The following is an 18,186-nucleotide window of genomic DNA, read 5'->3' as shown; positions in this document are numbered from 1 at the left end:
CTGGAACAAAACAAGGTTGCTGAGCCACTAGCTTCCTGCCCATCCTTGTGCTCTCCCTCCACTTGCCTCTCCTCACACTCCAACCTACTCAAACACACTCCCCTCTGCCTGCGCTGGAGGAGGACGGTTTGGTAACGTGAACAATGTGCCCATGACTGGCACTGAGGTAATCATCAATGGTCCTGATAAAACAATGAAACTGATGCTGAATATAAGCCTGCAACAACTCCACAAGGACACATACTTCTGATTATTGTTGAACTATACCAAACTGAACAAAAACAATGATAGAAACTGAAACACCTGCCCTCATGCTTGCTGTTTTTCATTGTTTTCATAGTTTGAGAGAAGTTCCTTCTGTCACCATTAAAAAAGAATGTAAGTGCTGAGCACAATACCATTTCAGTGCTCTGAAATCTGTGGTAACAGCTTGGAAATGATGCTCCTGTTTCAATATGACAACGCCCATACGCACTTAAACGATGTCAGAGTGATGAATGTTAGGCTGAGATGACGCTACTGTAGGCTGGTTGCTTTTTCCAAAGACGTCTCGGGTAAAACAGAACAGCCGATCAACCCATCAATCAGCTTCAACAGCTGACCTCACCATGCTCTTCTGACAAAAACGAGGCGAATCCCTGCAGGCGTGTTCCCAAAAAAAATTTAGTGAGAACCATGCCAAAAGAAAGTGGGCTAATGTGGCAGCTTGTAGATGTATGTTCCACAAACTCATTCATGCAAAATCAAACTGGGGACAGAATTTTAAAGACGCCATCAAAATTTGTTTTCTCTTCACAGTGAAGCTTCTCTGTTTCTTTTCTACTGTGGCAGCGCTGCTCTTCATCCCAGGTGCCAAACCGAGCTGGTGGAGAGAAACCTCAGTCTCAGAGAGGGGGAGCAATAATAGAAAAGTGTGCGTGTGTGTGTGTGTGTGTGTGTGTGTGTGTGTGTCTCATGTCAGCCCCGGTTAGCATCATGGACAGTGGATGTGAGAGTTAAGGACACCTTTACCTTGGAGGCTTTGCTTTGTCTCTCAGCCATCCCATCTTTTTTCTTCCCTGTTTTCCTTCTACAACTCTTCTTATTTTGCTTTTTGTCTTTCTGCCCAGCCTTCACTCTCAGCCTTTTTCTCTCTCTTTCCTCCCGCCCTCCCCCTCTGGGCACCAGTCTCAGTGACTCTGTGTGTTGTGGGATGAAATATTTATCTGTATTGGCAGGCCCTCGCCACCCACTCCCCTCCCCTCGTCCCCTCCCTCCTTCTCTACCACCTTGCCTCCTCTCCTCCTCCCGGTCTGTCCCTGCTGTGGTCATGTTAAAGGCTTGATATGAACTGTTCCAGACCTCTTCCCTCCCTTTTCCTTTGTCAATCATGGAAGGACGTTTTCTTTCTCCTCGATCCCCTCCGTCCCCCTTGCCTTGCATTTCCCTCGCTCCCGTATCGCCATTCCTCCTCCGACTCCCCCATCATTTTAACTTTCTACACCTCCTTCCTTCTCCTCCGCTATTTATCCCACTGTTCTCTCCTTCCACTTCACCACCCCCTTGCCTACTTGTCAGCTTCTTTGCTCCCATTTCCAACACGGCTGAGATCTTGTTCTACTCCGTTCTCCTTCTACCATCAACCGCGGTGGGTCGATGTGCCACAACCACGAGTTTCTCCTCCTCCTGACTCAGGACCGCGAGTCTGTGATGGTTCTCCTCGGCAGCCTCGCGAGTGGCCGTACCTGTCAAAACACGCCGAGAAGCAAAAGCAGCCGGTGACAGATATGCGACTGAAACACAAAGACGCATCAGCTTAAGAGAACGACATATGCTACACCGGGGATTTGGTGACAGTGTGGGGAAAGTTTGAAACAGTCCCAGGCGTGTGGGTGAGTGACATGTGAATAATTGTCGGCTCATTACAGCTGCCACTCCGCTGAGCCACTTTAAACAATAAGCTGCATCTCTGACTCACTGTTTTCCTCCGTCGTCTGTCTCCTCTGAAAGTCATCAACCTTTCTCTCTCCTTTGATTTTTAAATTTCCGCCTGCGCTGGTTTCCAGTGCTCCCCTCTGTATTTAGTCCTCCGCCGTCTCTACCTGTCGCACCTCGTGCATCTGCCGAGACTGATTTGCATGCGACCTGAATGTTTTGTGTGTGTGTGTGTGTGTGTGTGCAGGCCTGACAGTCGCGTCTGTATCGCAGAATATTTTGTGTTTGTGGCTTCAACCTGCTCATGCACCTAACAATAGACTGCTAATTAGCTGTGTTTATCTTTCTCTCCTTCTGTTTTGCTTTTTCCTGCGCTCCTCCTTGCTTCTCCCCCTGTTCTGTGCTGAGGCGCTGTGGGAAACATTTCTAAATATACACATGAAGCAGCGCAGAGACACAGACGCTCTCATTCGGAGTTTGAAGACGCTCTCAAAGTGTAAATCGAGAGGAGCGACAGAGCAAATATAGCGTTAGCGGGGAATAAGAGTTAAGGAAAACAAAACATTTACTGTCGCTAACAGTTGCCTCTTACTCTTTAGCGCGGATGGAAAAATGACACATGCGGAGACGGAGCAGGCTGCAGAGACGAGGAGAGAAATGCATTCAGTCTCCTCCCCTTTATTCTGTGCGCACCTTCACGACCTACTTTCTCCACGTTCGCTCCGTGACAACCGCTTTCACCTGCACACAAACACAAGAAAACCCGGAGGCACGGCGTTTTGCACGAGCATTTCATTCGCTCCGTGAAAAGCCTTTCTCTGCGGTTCCCATCGGACTGCACCGTGTCAATCAGTAACAAAACACGGGACCGAAAACACCGAGATGAGGCGCCGAGCAAAGACGTCGCAAAGCTCCCCCTGGGAGGGAAAAAAAGATGAAAGAGATGGAAGAAGAAAAGTTTTTTTTTTTTTTTTTTTTTCCCAAATTGTATGGCGAGAATTTCATCTCGGGAGATGAAATTCTTCTTTGTTCAGCTGACATCAATTTTTCAGCATTGTCAGATAATCAATGTCACATCTCTGTGTGAAAGGTTATGAACAAAGTGTTGGCTGTGGCACTCGCAGCGCGGCAGATGAGGAGAGAGAGAGAGAGAGAGTGTGTGTGTGTGTGTATTTGAAAATGTGTACATGACCCATTTATTTGTCTTCAGTGTCCCACATGAGGTGAAAGCCACGATGGGCTGAGTCATGTCTTATTCACTTAGGGAGGCAGATGGAGGCGCAGGTGTGCATATTTCTAGTGAATGTGTTAGTGTACGTGCGTGTGTGTGTGTGTGTGTTTCAGTTGCATCAGTGTATGTAGAGAACTACGGTGGACGTAGCTGAGCATTAAATATTAGAGCAGGTGCCCAGATTTTGCGAAAGTAAAACTCTGTTGGTCGGTAGTTACACACTGATTTCAGATTCCCCCAAAAAGTTGCATCATCTTGTGAGATAAATTTTTTTTTATTATTATTATTTTAAAAAATATTTATAATGAAGTCATGAGTATGCTTTTTGAGTTGGTTCACTAAATATCCAATGGCTACTTCAAGCCTTTGTTTCACGCAGGAATCGACTAGGGCTGCAGCTATCGATTATTTTAGTAATCGATTAATCTATCGATTCATTTGGTCGATTAATTGGATAAAAAAAAATTTTTTTCTTAACATTTCTTTTTATTTTATTTTGGCAAGCATAAATCGCACGACGGACAAAAAAAATGAACTTAGTTGATCTGAATACACTATAAAGCCATCCTTCCACCTTTCGGCCTGTTTCTCTTCTTCCTGTTTATTCCTTCATATAACTGAATAATTGAATCAAACCAAAGTGCCTTTATTCAACTTTTATTGGTTTTCAAGTTTTCTCCACACTGCATCCAAAATATGTTGGCTAGTGTTACTTTTTTTGTTTGTTTTTTTTAAAATGCTATGTGGAGCCGTGGAGTCTTCATGTTGTGGTCCAAATGACCGATCCCACAGCAGCCTCCTACGACTGATCATGGTCAGTCTTCTTTTTCTGGAACAAGTGGCTCCAGAAACCTTTAGGCCGCTTGTCATTGTCCACATTGACAACCACCGTGGTGTCTTTCACTGCTTTCGTGGCCGCCTTCTCTTCTCTGTTGTTTTGTTTTTTTGCCAACAACCTCCAGAAACGTCTTTTCTTCTTTTCCTTGGTCTTGACAGTCTCCTCTAAGAACCTGTTGTCCTCCTTTAACCTGGTCTTTTCAACCAGGAGGACCTCATTGTCATTCAGGAGAGTCTTTCTTTCTTCCACGAGACTCTTATTTTCCACCAGGAGGGTCTTCCTCTCATCCTTGAGCATCTCCTGAGCTGTCTGGAGGGTCTTAACCTCAGACTGGAGGGTCTTTCTCTCAGTCTGGAGGATCTTTCTCTCAGTCTGGAGGATCTTCACCTCATCCTGGAGCATCTCCTGGACTGTCAGCAGGACCTCCTTCCCATCCTGGAGACTCTTCTGAGCTGTCTGGAGGGTCTTGACGTCATCCTGGAGGTTCTTCTGAACAGTCAGCAGGACCTCCTTCTCATCCAACTGGGTCTGTCTCTCATCCAGGAGCATCTTCTGAGCTGTCTGGAGGGTCTCAACCTCAGACTGGAGGTTCTTTCTCTCAGTCTGGAGTGTCTTGACCTCATCCTGGAGGGTCTTCTGAACAGTCAGCAGGACCTCCTTCTCATCCAACTGGGTCTTTCTCTCATCCAGGAGCATCTTCTGAGCTGTCTGCAGGCTCTTCACTTCAGACTGGAGGTTCTTTCTCTCAGTCTGGAGTGTCTTAACCTCATCCTGGTGGGTCTTCTGAGCAGTCAGCAGGACCTCCTTTTCATCCTCCACCCTCTTTCTAAGCTCCACCTCCTGCTCCAACTTCTCCTCCAGAGCTCTGTACTTCGCCCTCCATTCCTCTTCTCTCTTGAGCTCCAGACTTGTTTTGTCAGTCAGCTGTTTGGAGGTTTTCTGGAACTTTGCATGGAGTCTCTCATTTTCCTCCAAGTATTCAGACGTGTCGCAGTCCGTGCTTCTGAGCTTCCACTCCAGGTTGCTCACTTGTCGTTTGAGGGCTTCGATCTGCTTCAGATGGCTCCTGCTTTCTGCCTTGACCTTGACTATCATCTGTCTTTTAGCCTGCATTTGCTGAGACATCCACAGGACTTCGTCCTTCAGCTTGTCCACTTCCTCGTTTTCCCACTGCTCTTGGTGGAAGGCTTCCAGTTGGCAAATTTTCATCTGCATATCCTCTTCAATCTTCTCAAACTCTTCACACCTCTTTGTACTCACCTTCTGTTCACTTTTCAACATCAGGATCTCATCGTCGCGGTCTCTAACAGTCTGGCGGAGCTCACTGACAAGAGAACGCATCTCATCAAGCTCTTGAGTAACGTTCAGCTGATGAGGAAGGCAAGGGTTCTTGGGAACACCCCTCCTGTCTCTCAGACAGAAATTTTCAGTCATTTCTCAAGAAAAGGGTTCCTTCTCGAAAAGAAAAACAAAAACAAAAACAACAACAAAAAAAAAAGATGCCCACTAGTGGTCAGTGGATGCTAGGTTCTTGGAGCTGTGTGTGGTGTGTAGCTGGCGAACAGAACTCGTGTGTAGCTGGCGAACAGAACTCGTGTGTAGCTGGCGAACCGAACTCGTGTGTAGCTGGCGAACCGAACTCGTGTGTAGCTGGCGAACAGAACTCGTGTGTAGCTGGCGAACAGAACTCGTGTGTAGCTGGCGAACCGAACTGATACAATGTGAGCAGTTGGAGCCGTCGAAGAGAGTGCTTGCTTTTGGTGTGAAAGCCTGTGATGTCATCAGGTAACTAAGCAACGTCCTCTGGAGTGATGACATCATTAAGGATGGGAATCGAGAACCGATTCTTTTGCAGAATCGGTTCCTCATGTCTCGATTCCAAGGAGTTGTTTGGCTGTCTCCTTCTGCTTATCGGTTCTGCTGTGTGTTTGACGAGGTACCATGCACGGAGCGTAACACTGGGCTCACAGCAGCCATGGTGGCTGCGGTCCGGTCCGGCGCCGCTACAGAGCTGCAGTCCGGAAGCTTTCAGCAAGGATCCTATTATTCCTCATGCTGGAGCCCTGCCGTGTCAATCTAAACAGAAGCAAGCCGGGTGCCAGAAGGAAAGTAGATCCGTGTTCCTAAATAAGTGATTTCAAAATTAAAATCTGTGTTTTGTTTTTGCCTTCACATTGTTTTTTTTTGTAATTCTTCTGGTAGAATGTATGACAAACAACGCGATCTAATCATTATATGCATTAGAAGAATGAACGATGTTGTTCTTACTCATTGTAGGAAAGTCAAAAATCACCAGAATTGCATAAAACAAAGCTCTGTGAGCAGAGCGGCTCTGTGTTGCCAGATTGGGTGGATTTCAGGGTTCTTTTGAACCCGACGGGTGGGTTGATGAAATGGTCATGTGTTTATGACGTGTTTTTTTTATTATGCAAATCCAGTTTTTACAGTTTTAACATGCATTTTCTACAGAGATGGAGGTTTGGGCTGCTTTCTATTGTTTGACGGTTTGTAACAATTCACCTATTATTTCCAAGGCGATCTTGCCACTACGCTTAAAGAGGTCACGGGCGGAAAACACCAACCAGCAGGGGTGACAAAAAAAAATGAACTACTATTAATGCTTGCAGTAACATTTATTAAACTGCACAGGAATACTCATTGCTAGGATGAACATTGCACTTTAAATTCACAAATTATTTAAATAAAAAATAAATAAAATACCTGACAGAGGGTTAAGGCCTTAGCTTCATTGTAAAAAAATGCACATGAAAGCTGATTATTAAAGAACCCTTCAAGTACGGCAGGCAGTATTCAGTATTATCACACAATTCCTACTGATATTAATTTGCCATTTGTCTTGTGCAAAAAACAAAAATAATAATACTCAGGCTGAGTCCAACACAGCACATTCACCTTTATAAACTGACAGCAGCCCTAAAATTTTAAAGTGCATTCAAAGGAGTGCAAAACAACAATTTCAGAATACAGTCACTTTTTTTTTTTTTTTCTCTTCCGACGTGGTGCTGTTATAATACGCCAGCTCCGCTCGGCAGTGCAAACTTTGCACCGAGCTCTTCCCTTTTTTTCGTTTAAAGTTGTCCCATACTTTTGACATTTTCTGGCGCTTTCTTTGTTGTGCTTCCTCCTTTTCGCCAGCATTTTCTTCTTTCTGCTCTTCAACGCGTTGCGACAACGCGACGCGTCTCGTCCAGTGTCGTCGCTGGTGGAACGCGCGTTCCCATTTGTTTTCAATTGTATTTTGACGCAAAATCGCGGAAAGCATTTGGCGGTGTGGACGCAGCTTTCTCCATTTCTCGCGTCGTTTCACCGCGCTGTGCTCCATCTGCTTGCTCCGACATGTCCGTGCGGCTTACACTCTCGTGCGGAAACATGCTGCGCTTTAGTTCCGGGCGCTACACGCCAGCGGTTTCATGGTAGTTTCACTGTACACAATTAATAAACGAATCCTCGAAGCAACGGAATTTAATTCGAAGCTTTTTTATAATCGAATTATTCGATTTATTCGATGAATCGTTTCAGCCCAAGAATCGACCACACATCGGACAGAAAAGGTTGAACACAACTGGAAATACAACTTAGTTCTTCAGAAAATCTGTTGGACAATCATCTGAACGCTTGTTACTGTGTGGACCACATGAAGGCATTTTCACCTTGTCTTCAATAACTTTGCTTTAACACACTTTGCCTGACGTTTGTGTTTCAGAGCATAACCTGTCCTTAATGTAACGAGCAACAGGGCAAATTCAGACGTTAGTATAGCAGCTTTCAAGGACAAAAGTTAATGGATTCTTACATTGATGTGATTGGGAAGGAACATTAAATAAGCCCCATGGGTATTTTTCATATTTTGGATTCAATTAATGATTTTTTTAAGTTGTATGTGAGAACAAAAAAAAAAAAACATTTTCATCTTTTGCCCATGCTGGACACAGCCCTTTTCCAGGGAATAGAAAAAAACCCCCCACAACAATAAAGAAAACTTATTCATTTAGAAACAAAGAATGAAAAGGGCAAAAATGTGAATTATTTCTGAGGTGGTAAAAGATTTCTGCGGCACTGAATCAGTGGTTTTCAGAGTGTTACTGAGGTCTTGGCTGGGCGGCTCTCGAGAGGGACAGGGTTTGCACAGAAGAAAGAAAAGTCTGATTGGAGGGCTGCCTTTTCACTTCAGGATCTTTGACTTGATTTTTTTGTGAGGAAAAGCTATTCATTATTATATTCATTCTCAAATATTTTCAATACCTCACCATTCTTGTATTCAAGACTCGACTACAAAATGTAAGCTCTCATAAAAGCCAGATGAAGAGATTTTTAGCGGATAAGAATTCTATTAAATGCCATGAGATTGGAAAACTGAACGTATTCATACCGCTCCATTCAAAGGAAAACAACATTCATCAGTCTTAGGGCTACCGTCCTTTAAAACAGAAACCTGTATGTCTTAGTGTTTAATATTTTTAACCCCACTATCTTGATGTGGTGGCTGGAGTATTAGAAACTGTTAATCCTAGTCTGACTTTTATTTTTGTCTTTATCTTTATCTTCTATTTATATTGCAAGGCACGCAAACTTTTAGTCTATTTATTTTATACCGTCTTTGCACTATTTTGTCCTTTTGTCTGTTTCGTTTGTCTGCACTGCCCTCGAGAGCTGCTGTTCTCAATTTCATTGCATTCTTCTGAACAATGACAATAAAGGAATTGTGATTCTGATTCTGATCTGTATTTAATTTACGGATGAAGAGAGCTTCAATCAGTTTCAACCCAGGCCGGCTGCTTGCTGTCCCAACTAAAAACTGTAAGTTTTGAACTTAACATCTCTCATTTGTTCGGCATTGCTTAATATTTCATTTGAAAAACAAAAGCAAAAATTAATTCCTTGTTTTCCTCTGTATATTTTCAGACAGCTGGCCATGCTCTCTCTCTCCCTCTCTCTCTCTCTCTCTCTCTCTCTCTCTCTCTCTCTCTCTCTCTCTCTCTCTCTCTCTCTCTCTCTCGCAGTCTGTTAGGTTGGTCGGTTAGTTTCATAAGCTTTATTTTTCCACCAGCTGTGTCCTTAGAGTGCATCCTGCATGTTTTGTCTGTGTATGGTTGTTGTTGTTTTTTTTTAATCCACATAGGAAAAGTTAGATAAATGGGGCAAACATTGTGCTTCCTGATACACAATGGCCCATCACACAGAAACAGTCACAGACTCACAACCACCGAAAAACAACATTTAATCAGCTGAAAAAATAGCAGAAACGTTCCATATCTGAATCCCAAGCATTGCCAATTACACGGAAGATGTGAACGCAACCTCAGCAGAACAGTTGCAGTTCGGAGCTCGGAAATACACAAACACAAAGCCTACCAACAGCGCGCACACAAACACTGCTAATGTGCTGACCTCCTTAGCCACGGCCTGCAATAGTCAGATATAGAGCTGCTTTGGCGGCACTTGCCTCCACTAAATCTTACCAGAAACACAGCTAACGCATAATCTCTGCTGGGAGAATTACAACATTCAACTGCACACAACAGATCAAACAAATATTCCCCGGAGCTCCTGGCTGCGGCGGTTCAGGCTGAAAGTGGACAAGCCGAGCGAGGGATTAGATCGAGGCTAGGCAACTCAGGTTTTATATACACACACACACACACACACACACATTTTCACTGACGGTGGTAAATGTCCTTCGATGCATGTCAGTACTGCTACTTCATCCTCCCATCCTAGCTGAGATAAAATGTGAGGTAAAATGTCCCGACGAACACACAACCAGCAAGACACACACCAAACACACACACACACATATTGAGTAAGAGCGTACTGGGTTGTCTGGCCTCAGTCTTTTAGATGGCGGTCCTCCGTCTTCGGGGTGAAGCATGTAGAACAGACGTACCTTGTTGGCATGTTTCTTACTCTGACAGAGAGAAAGACAGAAAGATTACCAGTGAGTCGAGTTTTATTGTTTCAAATTAAGAAAAAAAAAGTCAGTGGCTGTCACTCCATCTTGGCAACACCTTGCCAAGCTTTCATCTCCGGTTTAGCCGATGATGCTTGTAGACAATCTGCCCCCGGCGAGGTGACTAACGGCCGGGGTCAGCCTCAGCTTCTGAGGCTCCCGGTGATATGTTGGAGTGTGGAGACGTGAGGGGGCGAGGGCTCTTTGCTTCATCTTTACACATCAATACGAGGGTGTACCCAAAAAAAACCGGAATTTGATTATAACTTTTTATTTATGACATTTCAAAATAAAACACCACCGTCGCCTTCAAAATAATCCCCATCTGCATTCATGCAGCGCTCCAGCCGTGTCTCCCACTTCACCAATGCGTCGTCAGACCCGCGCGTAAAAGTGCCATTTTTTGCCGGCTGCGATTTTTCTGTCACCTCCTCCACATCTGCAAACCGCTGTCCCTTCAGCTCTTTCTTCAACTTGGGGAACAAGAAAAAGTCACTCGAGGCTACATCTGGCGAATCAGGCGGATGGGAGAGGAGATTCATCTTATTCTTCACCAGAAACTGCGTGACGCGCAGCGCCGTGTCAGCTGGCGCACTGTCGTGGTGGATCAACCGGGCTCCACTCCACCACTCCGCGGGCCGCTTCCTCCTCACGGAGCCATCTGAGGACTTCCATGTAGTAGTCCTGGTTTACAGTCTGACCTGGAGGGACAAACTTGCTGTGGACGATACCCTGGACAGCGGAAAAGCAGCTCAGCATTGTTTTTACGGCTGAGCGCACCTGACGCGCGGACATCTGGCCCTTTTTAAACCACCCGAACCACTCATGGACCTGATTCTTCCCCAGAGCATCATCCTTGTAGGCTTGCTGCAACAAGGTGAGTGTTTCTGCTGCTGTTTTTTCCCAGCAGAAAGCAGAATTTAATGTTTACGCGCTGCTCTGTCTTCCCCGTCAATGTCGCCATTTTGGAAAAAATCGCAGACTGCCTCTGCACTCTGTTGCTATAAATAGCTCCTGACAGGCGTCAGTGTAACTCTCGGAGCTCAAATTTCTCACAGATGTGCATGAGGCTTACCTGCAGCACATCTGACGGCCAGAAGTCGGAACTCATTATTATTATTGTTTTCTGACCAAATTCCGGTTTTTTTTGGGTACCCCCTCGTACTATAACTTGTGGAAGCGAGTTGTAACAATATGTGGGAATGCACAGTACTCTTCATGTGTTTTAGAATCCTTCAGTCATTATGTTGTATGTCATGGCTAACCAATGGTAAATTGTAAATATAATCCTCACAAAACAAAAAAGGAGAAACATGCTCATAGCTTTAGAAAACAAAGAATTTCTGTACTTATGCAACAACATAACAAAAAAAAAAAAAAAAAAAAAAAAGAAACTGAGGTGCTTTTTGCAGAAGGAACCATGGTCATAGCAGCTGACTGGCCACTCACTGGGAAGTGCTGTCGTTTCACAGTTTACACGTTTTCTCCATCTGACTGCATGACGTTTCTTTGTGTTTGTCTGCTTCTTTCTGAAAACCTAAAATATACTTATATCCTGTTTGTTTGTGTTGTCTGTGAGGATTGGAGACGTAATTTGGATAAAGCAGGTCCAATGTGCAACTTTCTGGAAAATAATTGGGAGACATCTTTCCAAATAAAACATGTTTAAACATTCATTTTGCACAGAATTAAATTTTCTCCTAACTTTCTGCTTTGTTGAACACAATGCTCTTGCAACACTGGCTGCTTTTGTGTTTGCATCATTTAGTACCGAACAACCTAACCTGAGAGCTTGTCCTTTGTTTGCCTGTTTGAAAAGACTTCAAGGTTTAAAGTCTGTAAGCTATAATAATGAAGAATATAGCATAACGTTTATGTGAAAAGCGCACGGGGCTGTCCTTGCAGCTGCTCGCTGACACTTTCATCCCGAACAATGAAACTGACTGCACACACTGCAGAGTAAAGATTAGTGGCTGTGTGTGTTTAGACAGCACTGTGTGTGTTTGTACTCCAGAGTGACACTGCTACTACCTTCCTGCTTGTGTATAATTTCATTGGCAGTGGCTGGTCTTTCCCTCCTGCCTGTTATATAATATATGTTTATCTATATTTTCTGCCGCTGGGGCAGTTTTCCAACAGTGGGAGTTGACACCATCATGAATATTGTATCATAAGTGAAAAAAATGTTCAGATAAATAAAATATCAACTGTGATAATGACACATTTGAAAAATAAATCACAAAATGCCGCTCTGCTCTGATTGGAGATGGTGGCGACTGAATTAGTTTGACACCTTTTGTCAAAAGTTTTTTGGTTTTATGCTCTTCCGCTTCATGATTAAATTCTTATAATTAACTGTGTTGTGTATTTTGGATGAAACGTCGAGTGCAACTGACTAGCGTGGCACTCAAAGAAAAGCTAATGGGAGACTTTAACTAGACACTGAACTTGCTGCTCCAGTGCTTAGATTGGATCTTTTGCCCCAGGAGAAGAACTCGCCCCCCCCCTCCACCACCACCTCACATGCCCCCTCACTCGTCAGATGTCTGTTAATGCATTCTGTCAGTGTGTATGTATGTGTGTGTGGGTCTGCGTCTTGAGTGTATACTTGTGTTTATAGGCGTTTAAATGGTCATGTAGTGGATGGTTTGGAGAATTGGGCTAAAAGCGGCACCTCGTGTCGCCATGGTTACCCATCACTGACCCTCAGCTCCCGTCCCACTCTAATGGACTCTGCATGTCTCGTTGTTTTTTCCCCCTCTCTGGTTTTCCAAGTGTCAAAGCAAGTTGGCGGGAACACACAGGGCAGAGGGCAACTGTGGGAAATTGTCTGTCACATCAGAATAGTGCGTTTGTGTCCACACGCCAAACGCAAGACACTGAGCGGTGATGTGGTCCAAAGAAACAACTCTGCAGAATGTGCCTAAAAAGAAGACTTCAAAATGTGAGATCTGGATTTTGTAATCATTCCTGCCCAGAAATATCTCTTTTGCTGTTGCCCTTGTCTAATGTCTAATCTAATGCTATTCAACTGGAATGTAATTTTAATTTTTGGTTATTTTTTTTTAATTGAAACTAGATGCTTGACATCCCTTTGCTTGTCATAATGACTTGGAATGCTTCATGTGCCAGCAAACACTTCAAAACGTAACTTTAACAAGCCTTTTAAGCTTTAACAATTTATAAAAAATTCTGCAAATAACCACTTGTGTTTGGCATTGCAGTGTTGTATTGAGCAATAGCTCTCTGCTTGTAATTGAGGAAAATCTGTAAACTCTGGGAAACATTGTGAAGCAGCGATTAGACTCATTTAAAGAGAAGTTTCTGAATCAAACCTACTTTTTTTTTTATGTGTGTGATAAGTTTGTATGTTCTTTCTTTCCTGTAGCTGGGCTTCCTTCCACAGCCTAAAGATGTATTGTGCATTAGGTTGATTGGAAAGTGAATAGCTTGAGGATATGAATGTGAGTGTGGGAGGATGTCTGTCTCTCTGTTGTTGCCTTTCGATGGACTAAATTGTACACTGCGTTTTGGCTCTATGTTGGCTCAATTGGGCTTCAGCACTCCTGCAAACATAAATGAGGTGTAGAGAATGAATGGATGGGTGGATTAGGTCAGAGCATCATCAGAGTTTAGTACAAACTCCAGTACAGTCCAGGTTTCACCTCAGTGATTAGTTCCTCATGTGAATAAATGACTTATTTTGTTAAACCATGAAGAAAAAACATTTAAATGTTTTAATTCTCCTTCAACCAGCAACGAGTTGAACTGAAGTTTCAAACTCATCATTTTCATTACTTGATGATTGCTTTCCTAACTTTCATAATGCTAGCAAAGAACCATCTGTGTGTTTTAATAATCAAGTTTGTAAAGAGATAATCTTGATCAAACTGCAGGTGTGCTAACAAAGACAACAGCATCCGTCTGCCAAACTTCAACTAAGTAGTTTTGGGAGAACAAAGCTTCTCATTGTTTTTCAATAATGTTGAAGTTAATTGGAAAAATGTGTCTGAAATATGTTGCTGAAGGTACTTTCCTTTGTCTTTATTTATTACACTCGACCTCCTCCTGTCTTCCCCAGTGTCTGTCTGCACCCTGTCCTTGATCTACTGACCTACTGAGACTGGAGCCGCTGAGAACACACAGCGATGCTGCGTGTCTGCTCGACAGCTCTGCTCGAAGCTGTGTTTTTTTTTCCAGACTCGGGATGAGGGACAGAAATGGATTACCGTCAAGTGGTTGTTGTAGGTACACGAGCGCGCAGACACACACACACACACACATTGTGAGTGTCCCTGCTTGAGTCTCTGGAGATAAGGGCCTTGTCCTCATTAGTCTGCTTGTTAATCCCAATTGTGTCTTGTAATCAAGGACAAACTCAATGCAGTGCATTTCATGCAAGCTTACACTCACATGCGCACATGTGCGCGCACACACACACACATCCGAATCTGACTTGAATAATGCAAGAGCTGATTATTTAATGGCCATCCATTAAATTACTCGTGGAGTTTGCTGAAAGAGGTAGACTACATTAAAACAAAAAAAGAGTGTTTGTGTGCGTGACTGTGAGTGTGTGTGTGTGTACACAAGCTTGCAAGTAACTAGCATTACCATGCCGCATTAAGTCTATGTATAATAGATGAGCACCATTTTGAACGGCACAAGCACAAATTGGTACAAATAAGTCAGTTGCAGAGTGTACAGTGCAGGATTTGTTTTTTGTTCTGCAAAGAAGCACCCCCCCCCCACGTTTCATTCCGATCAGAAATAATTTTCGCAGGTAAAACTTGGGCAGAAGGACTCACCTCATAGTGAGCGGTGCGCTGCGACTCGGAGATGAGCTGGGCATTGCAGATGTTACAATAGCTCTCTGTGAACAAGCCTCCATCCACGACGCCCGCAGACTTCATCTTCATCTGAGGCTGCACACACACACACACACACACACCCAAACATATGCAAATAGCAATAGGATTAAAATGCAGGACAGAATAAATGTCAGGGGAGCTTGCAATGTGTGCAGGAGTGCATGAGCGTGCAAATATCTTATCTCAATTTAGAAGTAGGTTCTCCTTTTTTTTTTTTCACAGAATGACGAATTCATGATGACGGCTCAACTCAAAATATGTTGATCTCCTCTGTCGGAACATCCTCTCATGTATGATTTTGGCTCTGGTCTTGGAAACAGTGGCCCGAGGCCATAACTCGAGTTTGTGTGTTTGGCTTGGAAATGAAACTAATTTGTTGTGCATTTTTTTCACCGTTTAAAAACACCTTAACATGAAAGTAAAAAAGACTTTCAGAGGTGGGGAATGTGCTTTAAGAAATGACTCAAGGAAAAGTATTGTTGCATGAGCATGATATTACTCAAGTCGAAGTCAAGAGTAGGCATCCAAAAAATTACTTGACGAAGAGTAATAAAATACTTACAAGGACTGAAACCTACTCAGGTTGCGAGTTGTTGATGAGTTAGTATGTGCAAGCTAAGAATTGGGAAAAAGATACTTCCTTCCCAGATAACACATTGAAGGAGCTTTAATCTGAAGGATCTGACCTTCAGAGATATTATTATATTCAACAAATACACATCAGAGCTGCGTTCACTCTGTTCTGCCCACTAAATGCTCAAAGGTGCTGCTGTTGAGTAAACCTTGAGCTTATTTTAAGTATTTGCAATAACTAGATGGAGTCCCTGAACAACTGTGTAAAGCTGAATGTAAATGGATCAACAACTTCATAGACTGAATGCAGGGAAGGTTTATCCCACTTGATCCAGTCACTGCTGTTGCTGACGTTGAGGTGTTTTTCCTTTGGGTGCAGACACACGTGGCTTTGTTTCTTCAGTGTCAGAAAATTAATTGCAATTAGTGTTTCTTGTGAACGATAATCCATTTCTCTATCTCTTGAGTAACTTGTCACATGGTCTGATCTTCCCTGGTATGAGGCGGGGGGTGGGGGGGGTGGGGCGGGGGTATCTGACACTAAACAACCCACACTGAATACACCTGCACTGGGTTTACTGTCCATCTTTTACTATCGTCTATAAAAGCTGAACTGTCTGAGGCGACGCCTGATGTAGCCTCAGTATTACGTTGTATCCCTTGACTTGTCTCATCTTGCAAGATTCTGTAATAAAATCTCTTCAACTTTTCAATTGCTTTCAGTCTGATCCCTGTTTTTGTCTCCTCTTGAGGCTTCTCCAGGAATTTCCCTGACAGCTTGAGCCAGATTCCAATATCTCTCTCATCACAAGAAGTCATGTGACCCAGCTGTAAGTGAAAATCCCTCTCCCCTAAATAGTGAGCTTATTTCAGTATATTCCAAGGTGAGTAAAGTAGCATTAGTCTCAAAGTACAGTAAAACACTTGTTAGTTGATAATTAAGCTTCAGCATTAACAAACACTTCGCTGTGGGCATTCAGAGATGTCAACATCTGATTCTTGTACTGCTGCTGCCTTCATTATATCAGTAAAGACACTAAAAGAGACAACTGATGAACTGCGACTTCATATGCATTTCAAACATCCACGACTGCCACTGGTAATATCACTATGCAAATGACTACGATATACTTGGTTCATGCAGTATAGAGAGAGCACCTTATGAGAGTTAGATGATGAATCGTCATCATATCTCAGCAGTAGCAGCTATTATTTAATGGCTGTGTGCTGCTGCGGAATGCATACTGGTGTAGACTTGTAACTTTATTTAAAATTCAAAGCATTTTGGCACACAAGCAGGAAGTAAGATAAGATAGTGCTGCTATGAGGAACTTTTTAAGCGTTCCAGTTTGTGAAGCAAGCTGCTAAAAAGGTTTAAAGGAGGATCCCCTGGTGAGAAACATTGTCTTAAAGCCATGTCAGAGCTGACGATACTGAACCAGTGAAACCAGAGAGACCCAGCAACCCACTGGGAGCTGTGGCTCTGGGTTCTTAACAACCTGACAGCGATGTTTTCCTTTTCTCTTACACTTTGTGCTCTAATAGAAATGGTTTAATGATGTGCTCTGGGGTCTTCTGTTCAATTTTCCCTTCTCTTCATTATGTGTGCCCTGTAGGCACCACTCTGCCTGGGTGAGAGTGAGTAACAGGTCTGAAGGGAAAGGTCTGGGAACATCAACTATTAAACTGGAGGAGGTCTTTTGGCCAAAGAAACGACAGGACAGAGGTATGCGGGGCCAGCGTGTTTTATCGCCTGGGTGCTGCAGCGGTCAGCTCCCGCAGCTCTGAGGGAATCGGCTCTTTAATACAGCACGGCGTCTCCGGAATTGCACATAAAGTCAGACCAAACCTCCTCAATGTGTCAGCTTCGGAGAGCAGTGGCAGGAATTGGTGTCCTCTACCTCATGTCCAACGCTTAATTACTTTTAGCCAATGAATTTGCTCAGCACTTCATGCACACATGAGCAGCCGCACAGCCTAATATTGGTAAGGTAATTAGCCTAGTCTGTTCTTCTTGTCTGTTTAGTGAACTCTGGGCCTTCTAATCGACCCCGGCCCTGCTGTATAGACACTCTCTGGAAGATAAAACTAACTCCAGTCCTCTACATTGATATTAAGAACCGCTGCATTTGATTTAAAGTAACACGTTTCTGTTGCTTCAGGTAGAGCTCATTAAACTGTTTTTGGAATACAGTCGTCTGAGTTGTAATGGTCCTTCCAAAATGCCACGGATGACAAGTTGTACACTTGTTAAATCTAGAGGCCTTAGCATCGTATTACTTACTTTATAGTGTGCTGCAAGGCTCAAGGGTATAGATATATTTTGCACGCCGACATTATTCAGGCGAATATGTAACGTCCCAGTATTCTGAATCCAGGAAAGGCCTTGTGTTGTTTCCCTGGACGTCAGCCAAGCAGACGTGAATCTTTCATTTAATCTCTGGGCTAATTAAATGTGATTGTGAGTGCAGAAATATCCTTATCGGCCTAATATCTCTATTACTGCTGATTATTACATGCAAGATGGGAGATGCAGACTAATTAATAGAGGCAATCTGTTGGTTAGATTAATGGAATGGCAGGGCTAACGGAGCGAAAAGATGGAGAGACAGATTGCAGAGCACATGATAAGAGAGGTAAAGCAAGAGGACAAATAAGGAACGGCTTCTAATAAGTGCACTGAACATGACAGTTTAGCACTGCTTTTGTACTGCAATGCATTCTAATCTAATTTTAGCATCAGTTTTGAATGTTGCAGACCAAAATATGCATGAATAATAAGTTTGTCTTT

The 18,186-nt window shown here is 43.5% G+C and overlaps 1 protein-coding gene across 1 annotated transcript in view; it reads right to left on the bottom strand.

The window, feature by feature from the left end:
• Positions 1–18,186, bottom strand: part of LOC115398976 (zinc finger matrin-type protein 4) — a 54,155-nt gene that overhangs the window by 23,876 nt on the left and 12,093 nt on the right. Inside the window, exons 2-3 of the mRNA XM_030106058.1 lie at positions 14,760–14,876; positions 9,817–9,909 (exon numbers count right to left, since the gene is read on the bottom strand). Coding sequence (XP_029961918.1) covers positions 9,817–9,909; positions 14,760–14,870 — 204 coding nt within the window. The 5' untranslated portion in view covers positions 14,871–14,876. The remainder of the gene's footprint in view (positions 1–9,816; positions 9,910–14,759; positions 14,877–18,186) is intronic.

The sequence above is a fragment of the Salarias fasciatus genome, chromosome 13 (assembly GCF_902148845.1).
Source record: "Salarias fasciatus chromosome 13, fSalaFa1.1, whole genome shotgun sequence".
Taxonomy (NCBI): domain Eukaryota; kingdom Metazoa; phylum Chordata; class Actinopteri; order Blenniiformes; family Blenniidae; genus Salarias; species Salarias fasciatus.
Note: the sequence above shows the minus strand (reverse complement) of the source record. Positions and strands in the feature narration are given on the sequence as shown.